The following is a 21897-nucleotide window of genomic DNA, read 5'->3' as shown; positions in this document are numbered from 1 at the left end:
TTGAGAGAGTTATATAAGAGTTAATTTACGGATACATTTTTAATTAAAATTTGGAATCAAGGCTACTTTGATTATGCAAAACATTAAAATTGAGAAGTGTACCAATGAAATGGTAGAACATTAAATGCATATAATAAGTTGACGAGAAAAAGGGTATGCGGATTGAATAGAAATTTTTTTGTAACAGAATCGTTTACATATAATTTGAGCAATATATGTTGAAATCAGTTTGCGTGGACACTTTACACTTTTTATGAACCTTGATATAGAGTCTAAATACACTATGTGAAAATACACAAATTGTACAAAACGAAGTACATTGAAGGTTCTTCGTTGGAATGGCTTTATATTAATTAAACTATGTAGTCTTGAAGTTAAAAACTTAATCCTATACCAAAATTTAATCCTTTATATGTAACCCCATATTTGAATATAATCCTCTGAATTTAATTGTACGCATATACATAAACTTATTGCGAACCTCACATCAATAAACTATTTTGTCTATTGCATATATTTTGGATTTTACCCTCCTGACTAATATTAAAAAAATGTTAAATAATGTGATTTTGAAAAATCTTCAAAATTTAGAATACTGGTCTCGCTGCCTTTGATTGATAACCTGACATTTTGATGGATTATTCAAGTTTCTGACAGATAAACTTCTAGGTTAAATATATCAAAATTCATGGAGAAAATACTCCCCAATTCACCTTTTCAAATTTAATAATTCATATTTAAACTAAAATTTAAAAAATCCTTGAGGTTTCAAACCCTGCAATTGTGGACCTTTCTTTAAAATAACTTATCAAAAAGTGATTTTTTACAAAATATACGAACAACAAGTCCCAATCTTTTCTATAAAAAAGTATAGTCAACAAAATGGATCTTTTGCCTCCAGGAAAAAAAATAGTCTCAAAAAGTTACTTAATCCTATCTGGGCGTAGAATCTAGATTTATGTACCCCAACCCCCTCACTTCCCTTTGTTCTCAAAAATATTTTAGATTTTATTTTTCATATTTTATTTTTTTCCCAAGATCCAAACAGAACTAAATTTTAGAAAATTTTGTCCAAAGCATTGAAAAACCATTGTGACCTCGCATGGCTCCTCTAGTTTTGATTTTAAAAAGAAAAACAAGAAAGCGCATTTTAACGGTTACATGGTTAGATATTGAAAATGGTTTTTGTTCTTTTTAATAACTGTTCAATAAAAAGAGGTATGATACACGCACCTCTGCCCCTTTTGTAAAAGTAAATTCAACATGTATATATGAAGCATAAAGTCTGATCGCGTCAACCTTGTTGCACCGGCTAGTCCTGTTGATTGTCTGCTTTATTAACCCAATGTCCGTGCGGTACAGTATAAACTGGGACAGGGAAGGTTGACCCCGCTCGGAAATTCAAATGTACTACGGCTGCACGTGGATTGACACCATATAAGATTTTAATCTTACGTGTAATTTACTTTAGCTGATCTACGCAATCACAAGGTCAACCCTGTAATTTCACATATGGCCAATTTCTTATTCATGTTACCTATAGGTACAATTATAGGTCGTATATATCTATCTAGGCTGCTCTGTTGAAGCATAACCATGGTGTGACCATGGTTCTTCCCATGTAAGAACGTCTAAGAAATTTGCCATTAATTTACCTTAAGAAGGATCGGCAAGACAGTAAACTGTCCCAAAGCAGTAATAGTAAAATAAACAGCTTTATAAGTGATTAGCTGGGATGAGTCCCAATTATACAACAGCCTAAAAAAGTAAAAGTAAAATGAACAGCTTTATAAGTGATGAGCTGGGATGAGTCCCAATTATACAACAGCCTAAACAAGTAAACGTAAAATAAACAGCTTTATAAGTGATGTGGCAGTATTAGTCCCAACTATACAACAAGTAAAAGTAAAATGAACAGCTTTATAAGTGATGAGGCGGGATGGGTCCCAATTTTACTACAGCTTAAACAAGTAAAAATAAAATAAACAGCTTTATACGTGATGAGGTGGAATGTGTCCCAATTATACAACAGCCTAAACAAGTAATAGTAAAATAAACAGCTTTATAAGTGATGAGGCGGGATGAGTCCCAATTATACAACAGCCTAAACAAGTAAACGTAAAATAAACAGCTTTATAAGTGATGAGGCAGGATGAGTCCCAATTATACAACAGCCTAAACAAGTAAAAATAAAATAAACAGCTTTATACGTGATGAGGTGGAATGTGTCCCAATTATACAACAGCCTAAACAAGTAAACGTAAAATAAACAGCTTTATAAGTGATGAGGCAGGATGAGTCTATACAACAGCCTAAACAAGTAAAAATAAAATAAACAGCTTTATACGTGATGAGGTGGAATGTGTCCCAATTATACAACAGCCTAAACAAGTAAACGTAAAATAAACAGCTCTATAAGTGATGAGGCGGGATGAGTCCCAATTATACAACAGCCTAAACAATTGTACAAATAAAATAAACAGCTTTATAAGTGATAATCTGGGATGAGTCCAAATGATAAAACAACCTTAACAAATAATTATAAATGCATGGTTCAGTTAAAAACAAAAACAATCAATAGTTCTTGCTCTTTATCTATATAAATAAAGTAGCAATCTCTGTTTGTTTGTTTATATGCCTGATCGTAAATCTTTCACGAATTTGCCTCAAATTTTGAATTTGAAACTCGGGAGAATCACGGGAGTGTTCTTAGCTTGAGTTTTAGCTTCTAAGTAGAGTGGGTCGACTTTTATTAGGAAACACAAGTATAGAGGCAAAACTGGTTTCGTAACTTAGTTCTAAAATAAAATTTATATTCAAGTATTTTTTGCCCTTATTTCTTTGCACTCATATTTAGCTTATCTACCTGTACATCTATTCGAATTGTAAACTGAACAAATTCTGAAATGATTATTTTGTACAATATATTAAGTAAAAATGATTGCATCTAAAAGGTAAAATTATTTCAAGAAGAAAGGTTGCGAAGCGCCCTGAAAGCCTTTTATTATTACAGTTTTAGTAAATACTAGCTTGGGAACACAGCACTGCCCAGGTTACTCATAGTTACTTCTGCCGTTTACCCACACTCGGTCAATTTATCCGGGAAGCAAAATATTTGCTATTAAAGTTGATATACTAAACTTATTGACTCTTAGAACATATTCGCAGTTCTCCCAAGTTTTTCAATAAAAATTTAAGGCAAATCGGTTCAGGGGCTTATGAGTTATGATCGGACATGAAAACAAACAAACAGAAAAACCAATATCACAACTATGTACACGGTGACCCAAAAAAAAACAGGGATTAGCGGTTTATAGCCTCAATAATCTTTTACAATGACTTGAAAAGGTGCTTAAAATATATTTAAATTATAGAAGGGGTGATGGGGCCATTCAATTATAATTTTCTCGTTTGCTGCTTTCATTTGGCGTAAAACTATGTCGAATGTTTAAAATTATTTCTGTTTACTTTAAAAAATTACCAATTTTTTATTATTCTATTAAAATCTAAAATAAAGCAGAGAGACAAAAACATGCCTAGAAAATATAATAATGAATACTTTATGTTTACATTTCTAATTATTTCTTCAAGAATCCCCAATTTGATGCCATGCAACAAGGGCGCATACAGAAATAAATCTGGGGGGGGGCAAAATATGCCCGAACCGAAATTTTTTTTTGCCCCCCCCCCCTTAGAGCTTCTAGGGGGGCACAATTTAAACCATAAATTCAAAACATTTGGCTTCTTGGATACTTTAAAGGTACACATACACTATACAGTCCAATTACCTTGCAAGTACTACTTTATCTCTCCATCAAACAAAACTAGCAGAAAAAAACAGCAAATTAATGTTTTTAATACTCTTCACTCTTCAGTTTCAGATTTGAAATAAGTTACAGCTCTGAGTCCTAGGCCCCTAACGATTTTCAGTCGCTTATTTGGCAGTCCCCAACTTCTTCTGCAGTATAAGCGAATTTTTTGTTGAAACAAAGCGATTTTTTTAAAAATAAGCGATTTATGTTAAGTGATTTTTTGTCGCCTAATCGGGTGCCATCCAACTTTTTCACCCGATCAGGCGACTTTTTATCGCTTAATCACGACTTTTTAATTTAGAGTGTGGGAAAGCCCGGAAGAAAAATCTAAGGGGTTTCAGATAGATTTAAATGGTTTTTATTTTGTTAACATTAATGGTTAGCTTTTAACGGAGAGATTTTCGAAAATTCTACATATTTTAACACCAAACAGAAGAATAGCAAGACAAAAACTTACTTTTAAAAACCTTATTCTAAAATTAAAAACACATCCTTCATCACATTTTCGAGTCATTTAAAAAGATTAAAAGAGCTGAAAAACGCTAATCCCTTTTTTATATTTATATAACCTTGTATAAAGAGGAAGTAGATTGTCTTCCACTATATATGAACTCTCCTATATAAATTAGAAGTAAAATAGACACAACAGAAACAATGGAAATTAAAGAGGTTGACCGGCAAGGAGTAGGTATTAAAGGGACTGTAAGCGTAATTTTAAGTGACCTTTCATGCAAAGGTGGTGCAAAACCTGATTCATCACAATTGCACTCAGATAGAAATTGTCTTAGTCTTAAAAAATTGTCCAAATAAGTTTTACAAATCAATTTAATTTTAAAAACTGTTCATTTTCAATTGAAAATTATTCACAAAAGTGACTTGCGCATTTCTTATGCAGGAAAACATTCAGAAATTATCAGAATTAAACACTTTTAAACTTAGAAAAGCAGATAAAGGGTTCAAGGGTATCGTTGTAAATCGGGAATTGCTATCTTTGCAAGGAGGGTCACAAAAAATTAAGCTAACAGTCCCTCTAATGCAAAGACGGAGTAATTTATAAAAGAAAATTATTAATAATATATGTCTTGAAAGAAAAATGAATGATGGTTTATTTTGCTGATTAAGAGTAATAACTTTCAAATTATTATGAAAAATTTCCATCTGTATCACATGACCAGTATACTGCACTGCCATTGGCTGAAGTTCTGGTGACGTGATACAGACTATACGGACTATATGAAATAATATTATCAATGATATCTATTTAAAAATGCAAAATCAAAATTAAAAATTATAATAGGAGCAAACCTGAGAATCTCAGGCTCCTGTGGGATATGATCGTTTTTAGATTGGTTGCATATTTGCTGAATATGACAAAGTTTTATGTCAATTTCTCGAGACAGGAACATCAGATAGATGTCTTATGTATCGTTCAACGCCTGGGATTCTCAGGTGTCATCCTATACCCCCTTTCATTTTTCCTTTACAGTCCCTTTTAGAATACATTATTTCTCAAAAAAAAGAGTTAAAGGTTCCGTAGTGAATCGTCCATGAAACTCTTAAACTTGAGCCTACATCGACAGTCCCTCTAACGTTAAAAACCTGGAATATTTACTTGTAAAAAGAAGCAAAGGGCAAGTAGAATAATCATAGCTCTCTGGTTCCTGGCCCTTGACTTGAAAGGAATCAAAAACATGTTCAAAATTCTAAATGAAAAATCAAACAATTACTTATGTGTCTTCAATCTGAGATAACTAGGCTTAGCCGGCTACCCATTCCTTTTAAAAAACTAAATTGGTCCAGTTCCCAGTGAGCTAAGACAATCACGATTTGACCAATAAAAAAATAAGGTATAAACTGTTTTTTTTTTCATGGGTTAATGTCTGTCATTAATGGAATTCATCGCACAGTAATCTTGCCAGCCAATCGGGTAGTCTAGACTGGTCGGTATGATTGAATGCTATTTTGGTAATGTTACTCTAAACCGGCAAATCCTCGTACCGGTTTGGATTATTCAATGATTGGAGTCATGTGATTTGGATTCAACAGAAGAATGATATGAATATATGGTCAACAAAACAGAAGCCGTCTAAATTTCAGTGTTTTAGGTTTAGTATTTCACATAAGCCCGATAGTTGCATGATCTGAACCAGTACAAGGATTGACTAGTCTACTTTTTACTTGTACCAGCTTGTCTAATCTACCCTGTATGTGGTTAAATCAGCGTGTTTTATGCATCAAAATTAGGCAAACTGAACCTAATTGATTTTAATTATTGCAATTCACAACATTTACCACCTCTTTTAATGGCCATTCCAATGATTCATTTGATTTGCGCTTTTTAGTCTTTTCACAACTTGCTCAACTGCTTACAAGTTAGATCGGTACTTCAAATAAACCAGAGTTTGTAGTGTAAAGTTTGTCCTCCATGGAAAAGTCCAATCTTTAAAGTCAAATAATTTCCGATAAAAAGTTTAACAAATTACCTTTCCTTCAGGGTTCTAGGATTCGAAGCTAAGCTTTTAGGCTTGATATTTCTTAATCTGAATTAATTGTTATTATAACGATTAATTTTTAAATCAATCTAAACAAAGACAAATATGTTAATTGTCCTACTCTGAGACAAGTATTTTGATGTAATGCAGTAATTTTGCGATCCCTGCAAATATTTAGTCTTCTACAGACCAATGGACAACCTATAAAGTCCAGTATTATTTACCCGACATCTTCGCCATTGGCGCATATAGGCGTAAAAAAAATCCTTGGGTGGGAGGGAGTATATATATTCCATTGCACTTGAGGGAGTACATTCCATGGCAATTTCATTGTAATGCATCAGTAGAGGTGTGCAATGCGATGGGTTACTACTATTTCGACATAACCGTTTACCTGCTTTTAATAACTATAATTGTTTTGTAGTCATATGTCTATTATAATGCGCATAACTGTGGAAAACAGTGACGTCATTTAATTATGCAATCGCTCACGACTTGCTCTGCATCTACGAAGTGTATTTTACATCTACGAAAGTTAGTGTTTTCGTACTGCATACAGTCCAATTACCTTACAAACTCACTTCTACCCCTTTATAGCCCTAACCATATTCATTATTATGTTGTTTCTACAACTGAACTGCAAAAGGAGTTGTTGGAAAATACTTCTTGTTTTTTGCGTGAGAGCGTGCACATAGTGTTTGATGTTGCATTTTATTCACATTTACCTGACTAAGCCATAGAAAAATGCTAAAAATATTAAAACAGAAGAGATTAAGAAAACCCATATGTCTCCAAAATGATGGGAAACCTAGGTACAAATTTTGTGAGTATAATAAGTTTAAGATAAATTGCTTGACAAATGATGATATATTAAAACAAAGTTAAACACAACTTTAAATGGAAAATATCTCCAAAAGAAGAGCTATTTAACCCTGTTACAGTAAGGGCTGGGCACCTTAAAACTTTTTAAAGTTAAACTTGTTCAAAAAACAACTTTTAACTAAGAACTGATTGTTCCTTAACTCAACGTATTTTCCGTTCTTTCTCTCAGTTTCAGCAGTTGTTAATAATCGCAGTTTTATTAAAGGCATTAACGGAAGATATTTTAGATAATTGTTAACTGTGCCAGCAGCTAACGATTATTTCATCTCAAAATTAACGGTTTTTTCTGTTCGTTAAAGGAATTACTGTTAAAACATAAATGTTTATGAAAAAATTAGCAGAAAAAAATGCTATGTTTAAAGATAATATCAACTTTTGTCAATTTTTCTACATTAATTTGCATAGTTACAGAACATATGTTTGTTTTCAAAATCCAATGTTTTATTGTGTTTAAATGTTGTCTTCTAATTTTCCCCTGCAATAAAAAAGAACTTATCGTTTAGTTCTCAGCTAATAACAAACAGTACCCTGAAGAGTTGGAAATGGTTGGCAATATTAACTAACCATTAGGAACCAGCTTGAAAAAAGTCTGAATGTGCCCAGCCCTCCCCCCCCCCCCCCCTAAATAGTGGTAATCATGTAGAATAATTAAATGATAATCCAGTCCCACTTGTTGCTAGCATTTTAACGGAAGATCTAGCTATACCTATTACCTGCCCGAGTGTAACTGATCCAGCAATGATACCACCAACTGCCATGATTTCTCCAAAACTGAATCTTCTCATACGAGTGTCTGGTTCCTCATTAGACAAATCGCCGACATAACTTAAAAACAAACAAAAAATTTGCTGGAACTGCTAAAAAAAATCTTTTAAACCAAAAATAATATCAATGTTCTGTTTCTTATTTTCACCTGAATGCAAGCATGAAGAAGCTGTAAATTCCTCCTCCGATACCAATAACTGTAGAAATTATAAAAAATATATAAGTTCCCAAATATATTTTAAACTCATCTTTCAATATATAAAAGAGAACAAAGCCCAAGTTCCCAATTCCAATGAGGAATAGGTTCCACAGAAGAAAGGATTTGCGTCCATGTATATCAGACAGAGGTCCGAAGATGAGCAGGACGAGGGCTGATAAACCGGTTTCTAGTTGAGACAGGTAGCTAATCAAGGAACTGGTTTCTTGTTGGACCAACACGTTGCTGGTATCGGTAATATTCGTACTGCCAAGGTGAAATACATTAGAAACACGTACTCCGACTCAAATAGATTATCAAGTACAGTAGGTGGCAACAGAGAAATGGACCAATCAAACACGACGTCACAAGTGTCAAATATAACAAGGAAAACAAAATTTTCTTATATTAGTAGACAGGTTTTCCAAGATTAGATAAAAAAGTGTAAAAGCAGAAAATAAAGAACACATAAAATTCAAGATAAACACTTATTTCTAAATTTATCACTATCAGCCCGCGCAAAATAAGTGTTACAGGGTTACCCATAGTCAAGTTTTTAAATCAATGGCGCAACACAAAACGTTGGGGTGTATGACTTTTAACTAATCTTGAGCAGAACAAAATAATAGAAAGACTTTGATAACAAACTGGAAATAGATTTATTGATATTTCGTTTTTATTTTATGCGTGAGCAATTGTGCCCACAACCCTTATCCAAAAATAAATTATTAAAGTTTTAAAAAAATTATCACTATCAATAATAATTTTCTTGGACACAAAAACTGAATTGACACTTGTGACGTCAGAAAACAGCAGTACTGAGAATGTACAAATTTTACATTGCCATTTATTGGACTAGAATCTATTTTCTCCGATTTTTTTTTTACTTAATCTATTTTCATCTTTTTACAAAATAGATTTATTTTATTTTTCACTTTTAATTTTCAGTTAACAGTCACGTTATTGTGATTTCATTATAAAAGATTTACATTAAATTGTATGCTTCCTGTTACAGACTTACTTAGACTTATATGAAGTATTTGTCATTAGAAATAGATTATTGCACAATGGGAAAAAATAGCCTTAAAAAAATCTCATCCTATATTTTTATGTATTTCCCTGATTCTCGATATGCGTTCAATTTGTTCAAAATAGCAATTTTGTTTGTTGATGGAACTATAAATAAAGTAAATATATAATTATCATATTCTTTTTTTTTCAGCAACACTCATCTTTGAATTTTAACTTTTAATGATTGTTAATAGGACTGGGCATGTTAATACTTTTTTCCAGCCACTGGTTAACGATCTAAATTTTGTTAACGGTGCACTGAACGGAAAATATTTTAGAAATTGTTAACCGAGCCTGTCGTTAACGATAAGTTTAGGTAAAAATAGCCTGAAAAATTTTAAGACAACATTAAAAATCACTTAAACACTTGAAAAACATCAATATTTTTGTAAGTTTTAGACAATTTAAAATTGGAAAATTAACGAAAGTTGCCGCTATTTTTGTTTATTAACGAGTTAAAAATGAACGATTATGTTGTTTTTTAAAAATTAATTTTCCGTTAACTTAAAATACTTCCGGTTTGTTAACAGTGCGTTGTTTAATCTCTTACTTTATAAGTGTGAATGTAAAGAAGAAGAAAACTGGTTCAAGTACAATCCATTTACTGACAGCTTCTCTCACCTAAATCAGGTGCAAGAAAATCTTTTTTTATTCACATTTTTTTCTTTAACAATAAGTATAAAATAAAGTTTAAAAGATAATAGTAGATCTAGATGGAAGGTTGGCCCAGCTCGGATTTTCAAGTGTACACTGCGGATGTGTTGACTGTACGTCCTACATTTGTTGTTCTTTATCCTAAATTTTTTCCTTATCATGCATCTTCCTATGGTTAAATTTTGAAAGAAAAGTTTTGTTGAATATCCCATAACAAGCACTTATTTGTATCGAGGTATGTGCAATTTGCAGATTTTAATAAACCTCTTTTATACTGTTATACACTAATGAAAATAATGCAAAACTAGAGTAAAGTGCAACCCAGAAAAGCTTCTATATAAGTTCTAAATATATTTGTTCAAAATAAAAATTCTGTTTTGTTTGGCAACTTTTGTTCTGCAGAATCTTTCCTACTCACTGTAAGGTTTCACATCGATATGTTTAAGGATATCTACTCGATATAAAGCAATATTTATTAATACTTATTTTGACTCAAACTCTTAACTAAATGAATATTGAAAAAATATGCCGGTTTAAGAAAGTTTAGATAGATATTTGCAATCATCCAGAACAAAAAGTTTTATCAAAAATTAAACTTTAAACGTTTTATAGAAGTTTTTAAAAATATGCAAAAAAATCATTTCTGACACCCCTAGGCTTTGTACGCCAATATAATTCACCAAAACCATACTGCAGTCCTTCAATTATCATACAGGGAAATTTTCATCTTTCTAAACATCCCAACACGAAAGATTTGACAGGTTCTTTGAACCGGCAGTTATAGTAGGCACTGTGATTTAAAGGCCTCTCTCGCTCTCAAGCAAAAATCGATGAGAATTTTGCCAATTACTACCTAAAAACCAAAGCTAGCAACAAGTGATTTAATGTGCTAGAATGTATACATGTAAAGGGCTACAGAAAATCATAAGTGAGTTAGAGCGGTAAAATCAAAGCCCAAGGAGTTGCGACACTTCAAAGTCGACCCTGTCTTAAAAATGAATGAGACTTATTATAAGCAGGCTGAATCTATGTGCAGGTCCGGATCAAATTTAAATTTACAGAACTACCTTGTATGTCCACATTCTCCCAAGACACTGCTGATTTATTTTGCTTTTTGTCACAGAAACTAAGACTTGAGAGTATGTAAATTAAGCTGAAAAAATTAATTTCTTTTTTACAAGGAACTGAGTTTTTGCTACAGACTCTGATTTTCTAATCACTTTATTTTAGCAACCCAATGTCGTAGACCTTTGATATTTCAAACTATGCATTAAATAAAAGTTTGAAATATCAAGGGTTTATGCACAAAGGGAATTATAGAACATTCGAGTATGTGGAAAACTTAGCTCCTGAGAATTAAAACTAGAAAAAACAAACAACTAATTTTTAAACCAGTTCAACCATTTCTAACAAATCAAAGGATAAACATTCAATTGAGTTGTATTTTCTTTTTACATCCACTGCAACTGTTTTAAATACTCGGAGACTATACCACACATTCTTTATCAGCCATGCATTCTATATACTTGCCACATTACTCTGTTTTTATTAAAATATTGATTAAAATAATTTAAAAAATAACCACAATACATCTTAGGCTTGTGGTGCCCCCACTCCCTCCCCCTGGCCCCTCCTTTAACCGAGAAAGGGGAAAGGATGTATTTAATTTTTGAATCGGCAAAAATTGCAAATAAGTGTTTTCAGGGGATAGGCTAAGCAATCCTATAGTTGTCCCGGCACAATGTTACAATTTGTTTACTGCCATATAACGGCCATTCAGGGGTTAAGTTCTAATGTAGTCTCATGTTTCATAGTTTTTATGTTCCACTGTATGTATAGATTTAGAAGATGAGAAGGATTAATCTTCTAACTTTGTCCAATACTCCATCAAAACTTTACTCCCCTCATTACATATCCCCCCTCTCTACCCTTCCCCCCCCCCGAACCCTACCCAATCCCCTTCCCCTACATTCCCCTTATTATCCTCTTTAAACAAAGACTCTAGGTTTAGGATAATATACTTCTGGTCAAATCTTAATTAAAAGAACTGTCGTTTTAGTTTCAAGTCACCTTCATTTAATACATATAGTAAATAATAAATAAATTCCATACAATCGATCGTTTATGCAACCTTAGCTTTTTACCCTTTCTATCCCTCTTTCCATTTTTGTACACTGCCCCATATCTGTTTGTTCTGTATAAAGAGGGAGGACGGGGGGGGGGGGCCGCCGTGAGCCCCGAAAAATGGTCTCCAAGCCCTCAGGCCTTATTCGCAAATATAATGACCTGGCGCTACCCTAAACGTTAGAATAGATATAATAGATAGCATTTTTCAAAGAAAATATTTTACCTTTAAATAGTTATGCAGTGTTATCTTAAATATACAAAAAAACATTGCATTACTAACAAATGTTTTTTTCTAAACAAATTTAGACATTACATCTATAAATCACGGGCAGCCGGAGTACATTTGAATTTCCGAGTCGGGCCAACCTTTTCGGTCCCAGTTTGTACTGTATCGCTCGGACATCGGGTTAATAAAGCAGACACTCAAGGTTGAGGCGTTCATACATTAGGTTTAATTTACTTTAACTAAAGGGTCAGAGGTGCGTGAAATATCTATTTTAAAGGATAGGGATGGGGTAGCGACCAGGTAGCGACAGATAGTTTTAAATACTCATCTGCGAATTTAGAGGTTTAGAGACCATTTCACAGGGCTCATGGCGTCCCTGCAGGCTGAACCTAGGGCGGGGAACGTCCCAACGGTTTTTAAAATTAAATCTCAGGTAGCCGTAAATTCTAAAGGGCAAGAACAAAACTGCTTTTCGTTAATAGTATTATCCGTTATTTTTTAAAGTTACCGTTAGTTAACAACCTCAATTATATTAACGGCGTTATCGGACAATTTTAATGCAATATGTAGCAGAAAAAACGTAAGTCACCCTTTCAGAAAAATTTCCATGTCATTTATAACCGTAAATTTTTTTAACGGCTAATCCTTTCCGTTAACAATTTAAAGATCAACGGTTTTGCCGTTCATTAACGGACTCTTCCGTCTTTTGCGAAAACCTCCGTTTCGTTACGGAACTTTGCCTGGGCCTACCTCACCCCCTCCCTAGTATAAAGGAATCTTGATATGTTGTTTAATGTAGTATTGTTGGATAAATGAAAGACTAATCTTTAGAATGAGAAGTTTTAAGTTTTATCTCTGTTCAGCGCTAACTAATGAAAAGGAACTTTTATAATTAAATCCAAGATCTTCTTTCATAAAACTTTAATATACAGTAAAATTAAAAACTTTGCATAATTTATTGCGCTTGAGATTTCACAAAAACTGTTCATTCCCTTCCCCCCCCACTCTTTCNAATTCTTTTTGCAAATCTCCCCTCACTTTATCTGTCTTTCCTTCCTGCACCCAACCCCACTAATACATACCCCCCTTATGTTTACGTAGAAGGATGGAGAGGTAGAGATGGACAGCGTTTCTGAGAACGAACGACATTTTTAATGAAAGATGGTGTCGTTCAGAAAACAAACAAAAGATTGACGAACGACTTGGATTGTCAGAGACATAAACAAAGGATCGCCTTTTTAAACGAACAAAAAAATTAAAAATGTACGATTTGAAATCCTTCAAACTTTTTTACTAAACGACAGAATGTTCCAAAAATTTTGGAAAACGACCTTTTTTTAATGAACAAACGACATTAAGCTTTAAGGATATTAACGATAATTTTGAGTACGAACGAAATATTTTTTTTCAGAATGATTGAAAAAAAACAAATTCTGAACGTACTCATCTCTATGGAGAAGGCTGTGATCTAATTAGAGATTATGCGAGGAATTCTATGCCAAGGGGCTTATTCAGTAATTCAGTCTAGAATACTTAACTAATTAACACTACTTAGAAACTGAAAGACCCGCAATTAAACTAAAAGACATCTGTAATAAATCTAATAGTTAATCTATAGATATATATATATAGATACATACATATATATATATATATATATATATCAAATATATCAAACCAATCAGGCGGTTTTTGTGGAAAATCACAGGTAAGGTTCACGATAATTCAAAATCAAAAAAAATTTTCTCAACAAAATTTTGAAAGTTCGTCATCAAAAACAGAAAAATAAAAATAGCGTTGTTCGTGTTTCAGTTTAATTTATAGGGAAAGATGGTTGCCATAAAGAAAAATTTAAGACTTTACTTTATTGTTTGAAAATTATAAATTAGTATATTAAAATCTAAACTTAAAATTAATATCTTCATTTTTCGATCAGATTAAGTAATACTTCTTAACTTTAAAATAGATGGTTCAAACTTATGATAGATTACTCAATCCCGTGAGACCTGAGCCCGAAACTTTTGAAGAGGTTGGGTTTTAGGAATAAAGGGGGTTTAATTGATTATTTGTAACCAATATCGAATTTCTTGACGGACTTTTGAGGAGTCGACTATGCGCATTGAGATGAGAGGTCCCTTGTTTACAATATTTAAACCAATAAGAAGATTCAAAACATAATCTAATATATTGGAATTGTCAATTTGCCAATGTAAGCTCTGGATTAAACATTTTTTTATTTAAGTTTTGATTGTTAACAATCTTTTTTCGAATTATAAGTTTACAAGTAAACAAAGAGAAGCTGTCAATTGACAGCTTCTCTTTGTTTCCATGTTTATGTGAATCCATGCTGTTAGAAAGCTTGCTAGAAATCAAAAATTGAAATCTAAAGTTGTCTTCATTGTATTGATAAAATTGCCTACCACTGTAGGTATCCAGAAATTGCTATGAATGGATTTTAAAGCTACAGGGTGTCCCAATAAACATGGGAATTCAGTGACGAATTCGAGAAAGCTGTAATCTGTAAGAGTTTCGTCTGCTATGTTCACATTTTGTTTGTTTATGTTTTATAAGGGTACTTAGTAAAACAAGAATTTGTACTGAACCTAGCTTTATGGACAGGACTAGCGCAACAAGGTTGACGCGGTCAGACTTCATCCATCATATAGGATGAATTTACTTTTACTAAAGGGGCAGAGGTGCGTGTTAAAGCTTTGTTAAATCTACAAGTTTACAAGTAAACAAAGATGAAGCTGTGCATTGGCACCTTCTCTTTGTTTCCTTGTTTATGTGTATCCATGATTTCTAAAGTGGTCTTCATTGTATTGATATAAACGACGTAGGCTGTATATGAATTAAATTAACTAAAAAATACGCTGACCCTTATATAGTCTCGTCCATTGCTTGAGCTCTTTTTGAACACATGGTCGCGCCATGGTTTCAATTATGTCTCCTATTATAATACTTTACAAAACAAACGATATAATTTGACTGTTGAAAAGGGCTGGAATTTTTAAACTTCTATCTATCAGAAGTGGTTTTTTTATCAATAATTTTTTCAGCTTTTTAAAAACTTTTTTATAATTATTATACAATGATACCAGAAAACAGTGGAATAGTAAGACGACATTATTTAACTACTAAAGTGTATTTGATTTATTGTTAGAAAGCTAATATTTTTACAAGTGCTAATCAAATCACTAACCTAGTGAAATGGGTCTGTTTGAAATGCACAATTGATGTGTATCCTGCTTATTGGAGTTATAGATTGATTCTAAAAGTCGTCTTCCTATTTCAGAGTTTTCTGGTTATCACTGTAAGTTTTATTTAAATTTTATAAAAATTTCTTTTAATTCCTGGATGAATTTTCCCTCCAGATTGTCTAGCTTCTGCAGCTGGTGAAGAGCTCTTGGGTTTGATAAATATTGTGAATTTCCTGTGTTGGAATAAGTTGATTATCCCCCGGCCATCTTGTTTTGTTGCTTCAAAACCCTCATAGCAATATTTTCATCTTCAATCCTGTATATATTTTTTATATATATAAACTAGCCTGGTGGTGCCCGTGACATTTTAGAAATACTTTTAAAAATATTTAGATTTTTAAAATGTTTTATTTTTTTATTTTTGGAAAATAATCTTAATTTTTTGCCTTAGTTACCACCTGCAAGCATCAAAGAGTTTCCCAAAAAAAATTCAGCAAATCCGGTCCAACCATTTGGCAAGCTATAGTTAACATATACATATACAAATATATGTATATTAGCAAAGAGCCTTTTATATAGATAATGTATATGTTTGGATGTTTTTTATGTTCATTTGTTTGTTAGTGTTTGCAATAAACGCCTCAAAATGGTTGAACTAATTGCAGGTCCCTTAAAAAAAAAGGATTGAACAAAATTTATATTTTAAAATTTCTTTTAAAATCCTCCAATAAAAACAGTAAAATCTGCAAAATGTTTGAGGAATAATTGATCCCATCCCTCTTTCTTGAACTGGCAATAAGGTAAATTTATCTTATTTTTACTTGATTTAAAATTGCAAAATAAAACTTTTTATTATTTCACAATTTCAAAGGGAGTGATCCCGGAAAGACATGGTAGTTGAGTAGAAAATACAGTATTATTTTGAGACATTTTCCAGGATTCGTTTGAGACTTTTTTACAGTTCGAAATTGTTCAGTAAGAGTGTAAATTCTATCTTTAAAATCCTCCTGGGTTGTCTAATTTAGTGGGCTGATTTTGAAAATTCATTTTTTTAAATTACTTATTAACGACGACAAAAAATGTACCAAGTATCATATTTTGTAGAATCCTTATTTAATATTTACTGTAAAAACGTCCACCCTCCCTCTCCTTTAATCCATTTTATTCTTTTCATAATGAATCAGAGAACTTCTCAACAATTCTAATTTTAATTCTAATCTGAACTTCTATTTTTGTTCATATTTCTCGTTTATAGGTGCTCGTCATATTTCCATTTAATTATAATATTTTCAATTAAATTTTCTCCCTCTGTTGCAGGAGAAAGATGTTTAATTATAAAAGTTTGGACTAATTAAGTTTAATTAAAGGTTCGGGGAGAAGGCAAGGGGTTTATACACCCGTCAATTCATTCAATCTAAACTGGATCAGCTTAACCTTTTCATAATTGATCAAGTTTTCAAATAAATAAACAAATTGGTTTTCTGTTTAACAAAGAATTTAAAACTTTATCCTTTAATTAGACAAAATTAACCTGAAAAATAAAAGTCATCTTTTATAAAGTTTAGAGAAATAATTCACAAAACTTTTCAAATTCAGAATCAAATTAAAACAATATTCTGCGAAAATGACTTACACAGATTAAAAGTATTGTTCTTTTTAAAGTTGTATGAATTTGAAAAATATACTTTTTTAATCTTGTCTAACTTTTATAGATTTAACACTGGGCAGAGTTTTTGGGCGCATAATAAACAATGTAATAACGAAATAATTTGATATTCACAAATATATAATGCTTCTTCTTTTATGTATAAATATATAAAAGAAAAACTTCCGTTGTCTTTTAATGGAATGTTTGCTCCATTTGTAGAACCTAATAGGACACAAAGTTTATAATTAGAATTAGTAAGAAACAAAAATATTTCTTACGAAAGTTTGGAATAGTATTCCATTAAATATTAAATGTACATTTTCAGTACTTAATTTCGAAACGAATATGAAAAATATAAGAAGTTATTTGTTGATTTCAAAAAATAAAATGTATCTATAAAACTAATCAAAATAACAAGAAATGGTTAGGAAGCAGCCCTGGCTAGTGACTGTTTAGTTATAAATTATAGAATTAAAAATGTATTTATTGTGATGTAATATAAGCGATGTTAGTCGAAATATATACATCTAACTAACACAGATACTGCAAGCACAATATTCATACAGAGCGTCCCATATATCATATCATATGTCATATTAGATTATCTCCGATCTTTAACGCCAAAATACGCACATAATATCAGAAAAATCTTGCACTTTCTGCAAAAAGAAAATTCGATTAGTCTTATTAAGTTTTAAGTGATTCATTCTTCTTAAATTTTTGTCCCCCAAATCGTAATTTAGACCCATTAACGCGGTCTAATTTGATGTAAGACACCCTGTATGTAATATATTACATATATTTCACTAGAAGGGGATCATTCATGTGTATTATACAGTGAGCACTGTACAGCTTGCTCTAGCTGGTCAAGTCATCCTGGTACTTGAAATGAAATGGAATTACAGCGATATAATCTTGAACCAATATTTTCATTTTTTTACAATTAATAAACAAACTGTTCTGAAGTTACAAATTCTTCTACCCCTCTCTCTCTCTTTTCCATTCCTCCCCCCCGATCCTAGATTTGACCACCACTATTCATAAAATTCAAACTTATATTCAATTAATCTTTGATCTTTATTCAATTTGTTTATTTTGTATAATTTTTAGAATATGCCCTGGAGATGGTAAAATAAACCGAAAAGGCAAAAAGAGTTTTGTTTCACGGATCTGAATATAGATATATACATACAGTAGAGGTAAATGTGTTGGGAAATCTAAAATCTTTCTCACATGTCAACCTGTCAATTATTTTGAAGGAAACGATGTCTCGGTAACTCAGCTTATTTAATCCTGCTGATCTATCCAGTCTTTAAATCTTCACAAAGGGCCGGGGATATGGTTCACTGACATAGGGTCAAACGACTTTAGGTCAAATGACTTAAGGTCAAACGACTTAAGGTCAAACGACTTAGGATCAAAAGCCAAAGGGAAAAACGACCCAGGGTTTAAAGCTACACGGTCAAAAACGCGACAAATGGTCAAAATGAAGGAAAAAATATTTGTATTATTTCAGGGTTAGGATTGGTTAAGACAATTTCTGGTCAAAGCCCTGCGGCTAGGACAGGATAAGGGGCCGAGCGCTTTGGCTACTTGTTCTAATGAGCATAAAAATAGTTCAAATAAACCAAAAATGTTGTCCGATTGTCGCATTTTTCGACCCTTTGTCACGTTTTTCACCGTTTTTCGTTTGACCCTGTGGCATTTGACCCTTTGTCGTTTGACCCTATGTCAGTAAATCGGTAAAATTTCTTTTAAAAACGGAAAGAAAATTTAACCCTGGACCAAGCAATACATTTTTTGCTAATATAGATGGGGGGAGGGGGTTCACCCCACCTATGGTAAAGAACGTGGCGTGTGATACATGTTCCCAGGGGTCCAACTTTTCAAGGCCAGCACATTAAAAAAATTAAAACTAAATTTATTTTTTAGTGTGCGCTCTGAGTTTTTTACAGTACATATCCTTCCTCGATTGACACTAACAAATTGTGCGCGCGCTGAGTTGATTCTCCACATTCCTCTCTTAGAGTAGAGTACATTGCATCTATTATTTAGGGGGTTCCTGGTTTAACTTCCTTGATTAGCACTCAAAGGTTGGGTGCGCGCTGAGTTTGCTATTCTTCCAAAAGAGTACAGAGCTAAAACTTTAAAATGAGATATCCTTAATCCTGATTGCTTAATCTGAGTATCCAATGTACACACTTTTGATTTTCTTCTGTATAGAAGATATATTTGATAACAATTACAGATACGATGCTATATCGATTGGACTAATATCCTATTTAACTAAAGTCAGCTGTTCACAAGCCGGCTTTTAGAGCATTTAAACAAATATAAATTTAATGCATTTTAATATGAACGTTCGTTCAATCGATCATTAATTCAATTGATATGACACCATCAACACCAGAAATGCGCAAAAATTAAAAACCGGTTTTCAAAAGTTAAAAAGCGCATCTCTAATCCCAAGAAATTAATCTAAAGACTAAATTATTAGTTTTGATATTTGCAAAAAGATAGGATCTAGCATTCATCTCGATATCCACCATTCTAAAGTTTTCAGCTCAGTACAAATTATGCTTCTATTTCAGGGGTTCCTGGTTTAACTTCCTTGATTGCCACTATTCAGGTTTTGCAGTAAAAGGTTCCTAAAGGCCCTGTAGAAGACCGAATACTAGTAATCCAACTTGATTACTTTCATTATAGAGGAATGTAATCTATTATTGGTTTCCTTTACTCTGTCAACAAATCAGTCTTTTCTTGCTCAAATCTCAGTTATTGGATCCAATTTATCCATATAAAACAATTTTATATCTATAAAGATATATTATCTGTAAGAAGACACAGGTTTGGCAAGTTTTTAATATAATTTATTTATTCAAGGGACTATTGGCATAGTTTTAGGAGACCCTCAATGAAAAAAATGACAATGCCCGATTCACAACGGTACCCTTGAAACCTTTCTCTGATCAATAATTTGAAAGATCTTGTTGTTTTTCGCGGTTTAAAAGCACTAGATGCTGATAATTTGTATGTTTTTCCACTTCTAAGGATGTAGAAATACGCAATTGTCACTTTTGTAAAAAAAAACCACGATTTTAATTTTTTTTAAAAGTTATAACATTCCTATTTAATTAAAACTTGAACAGACAAACCTTTTAATCTTTACATGCAGGGTCACGAGAAATTACGCTTACAGTCCCTTTAAGAAAAACTTCATGACCGCCCCCTTATAGTCATATTCTTTGTTTTGATTATTTTTGTTAAGAAAATACTAAATACTAAATATCTTTATTAATATACAAAATAATTCCTAAAAGCGTTAAATATTTACAAAAATTTATTTTTAAAATATTCACAAATATTTTTTTATAATTGTTCAATCCTTCTACTCATGTGCCACCACTAGTATCTCAGCTTTTCTAAACACATATTTTAAAACTTTTACTTTTGTAGGAACTTTTTCAAATTTAGAAACAAGCAAGAAAACATCTTTATCACAAGTCAAAAAAGGTATAAAAATGTAAACAAAAATTGGTTCGATAATAGAACTTATCTTTTATAAAATATAAATAAAAAAATTGTTGTGAGAACAAATCATTTAAATATATGATCACGAATATAATTACAAATTCTGAAATCCAACAAATAGTCTTAGCTCATTTAATTTCAATACACAATTTGAAGAACTTTGTAAATTCCATGCCTCTTAAAAAAACTAAATAAATTTTTCTTTGTACGTATCAGGATTGATTGATCTTATAACTATTGAATGAAAATCTGAAACCATTGAAAGCCATTCGAGGGGAGGGATCAATATCAATAAAAAATAACAAACTTAAAAAACCTTATTCCATAGTTCCATAACCCTGCGGTATTACTAGTATCAAACCTGTCGTACGTATTAATTAATACATCATCAAACTTGTTAATTTTTTAATTAACCTTTATGTTTTTTTTTTGTTTTTGGTTTTTTTCGTTATTTTTCACACTCCTTTCAAAACTAAGACATTTTTTTGATTGGTTAATAAACCAAATGGAATTGTAATTAGGTTATATATAAAGTAGATTCTAGATGGCAACGTAGAATTTGTACACTCTCAGTACAGCTGTATTCCTACGTCACAAGTGTCAATTTAGTTTTTGTGTCCAACAAAATTATTAATAATAGTGATAATTTTAGAATAAAGTGCTTATCTTACAGTAAAATAAGTGCAATTTTATGTGTTCTTTATTTTCTGTTTTTACACTTTTTTATTTAATCTTGGAAAACATGTCAACTAATGTGAGAAAATTTCGTTACATTTGACACTTGTGTATAATTGGTCCATTTCTCTGTTGCCATCTATTGTGCTTAATAATCGATTTGAGTCGTATCATATTGGTCATCATATCATCGTATCATATATTAAACATCTTCATTTGTATCATAAAAGTAAAAAATAAATATCAACATTTTTAGACTTTAGTTTAAACATGATCAATCATAAAAACTAATTATATTTCACTCCATTTAACCCTAACATGATTGGGATATTTTTGTCTACAATTTTGACCGTAAAGTTAAGAAAGGGGAGTGTGATACACGCCTCTTTTCAAGACTGGAGCTCATTAAAAAGAAATTAGATCTCTAACTTTCAACAATTTTAACATAATTCATAGTTTAAAATGTCTATGGTTTACGCGATAGGATTGCAAAGATATAGGGAGTACAACGATTGAGTTTGTAGCAAAAACTCCGTTTCTTTGTTGAAAACTTGCATAAAGTTGAGAAACTAAAGAAGCGTTCTGGTTTAATTTATTGAGAAAAAACAGGGGGCCGGG

At 31.9% G+C, this 21897-nt stretch overlaps 2 protein-coding genes and 1 long non-coding RNA gene across 5 annotated transcripts in view; 1 reads left to right on the top strand and 2 right to left on the bottom strand.

The window, feature by feature from the left end:
* Window positions 1-1494: 1494 nt before the first annotated feature.
* LOC111711685 (hippocampus abundant transcript 1 protein) lies at window positions 1495-10957 on the bottom strand. Of its 3 annotated transcripts, none has more exons than XM_023486082.1 (10): window positions 10940-10957; window positions 9769-9839; window positions 9267-9323; window positions 8100-8414; window positions 7900-8011; window positions 7030-7112; window positions 6296-6352; window positions 5425-5515; window positions 4382-4428; window positions 1495-1758 (listed from the first exon to the last, which is right to left on the bottom strand). In XM_023486082.1, exons 1-10 carry the CDS (start codon window positions 10952-10954, stop codon window positions 1647-1649), a joined length of 960 nt encoding a protein of 319 aa, XP_023341850.1. In that variant the 5' UTR covers window positions 10955-10957; the 3' UTR covers window positions 1495-1646. The 3 variants fall into 3 exon arrangements, with proteins under 3 accessions (XP_023341850.1, XP_023341849.1, XP_023341851.1); XM_023486081.1 differs by lacking the exon at window positions 1495-1758 and adding an exon at window positions 2310-2454; XM_023486083.1 differs by lacking the exons at window positions 1495-1758; window positions 4382-4428; window positions 5425-5515 and adding an exon at window positions 5257-5411.
* Window positions 10958-16171: 5214 nt separating this feature from the next.
* Window positions 16172-19887, top strand: LOC111711668 (uncharacterized). Its single transcript, XR_002767301.1, has 3 exons — window positions 16172-16225; window positions 18184-18272; window positions 19665-19887. It is a non-coding gene; the product is annotated as an uncharacterized LOC111711668 (long non-coding RNA).
* Window positions 19888-20385: 498 nt separating this feature from the next.
* LOC111711681 (uncharacterized) overlaps window positions 20386-21897 on the bottom strand; it is a 9350-nt gene continuing 7838 nt past the window's right edge. The window contains exons 10-11 of the mRNA XM_023486078.1: window positions 20921-20965; window positions 20386-20495 (exon numbers count right to left, since the gene is read on the bottom strand). Of these exons, the coding sequence (XP_023341846.1) occupies window positions 20462-20495; window positions 20921-20965 (79 nt within the window). The 3' untranslated portion in view covers window positions 20386-20461. The remainder of the gene's footprint in view (window positions 20496-20920; window positions 20966-21897) is intronic.

Source organism: Eurytemora carolleeae, unplaced genomic scaffold, assembly GCF_000591075.1.
Source record: "Eurytemora carolleeae unplaced genomic scaffold, Eaff_2.0 scaffold516, whole genome shotgun sequence".
Taxonomy (NCBI): domain Eukaryota; kingdom Metazoa; phylum Arthropoda; class Copepoda; order Calanoida; family Temoridae; genus Eurytemora; species Eurytemora carolleeae.
Note: the sequence above shows the minus strand (reverse complement) of the source record. Positions and strands in the feature narration are given on the sequence as shown.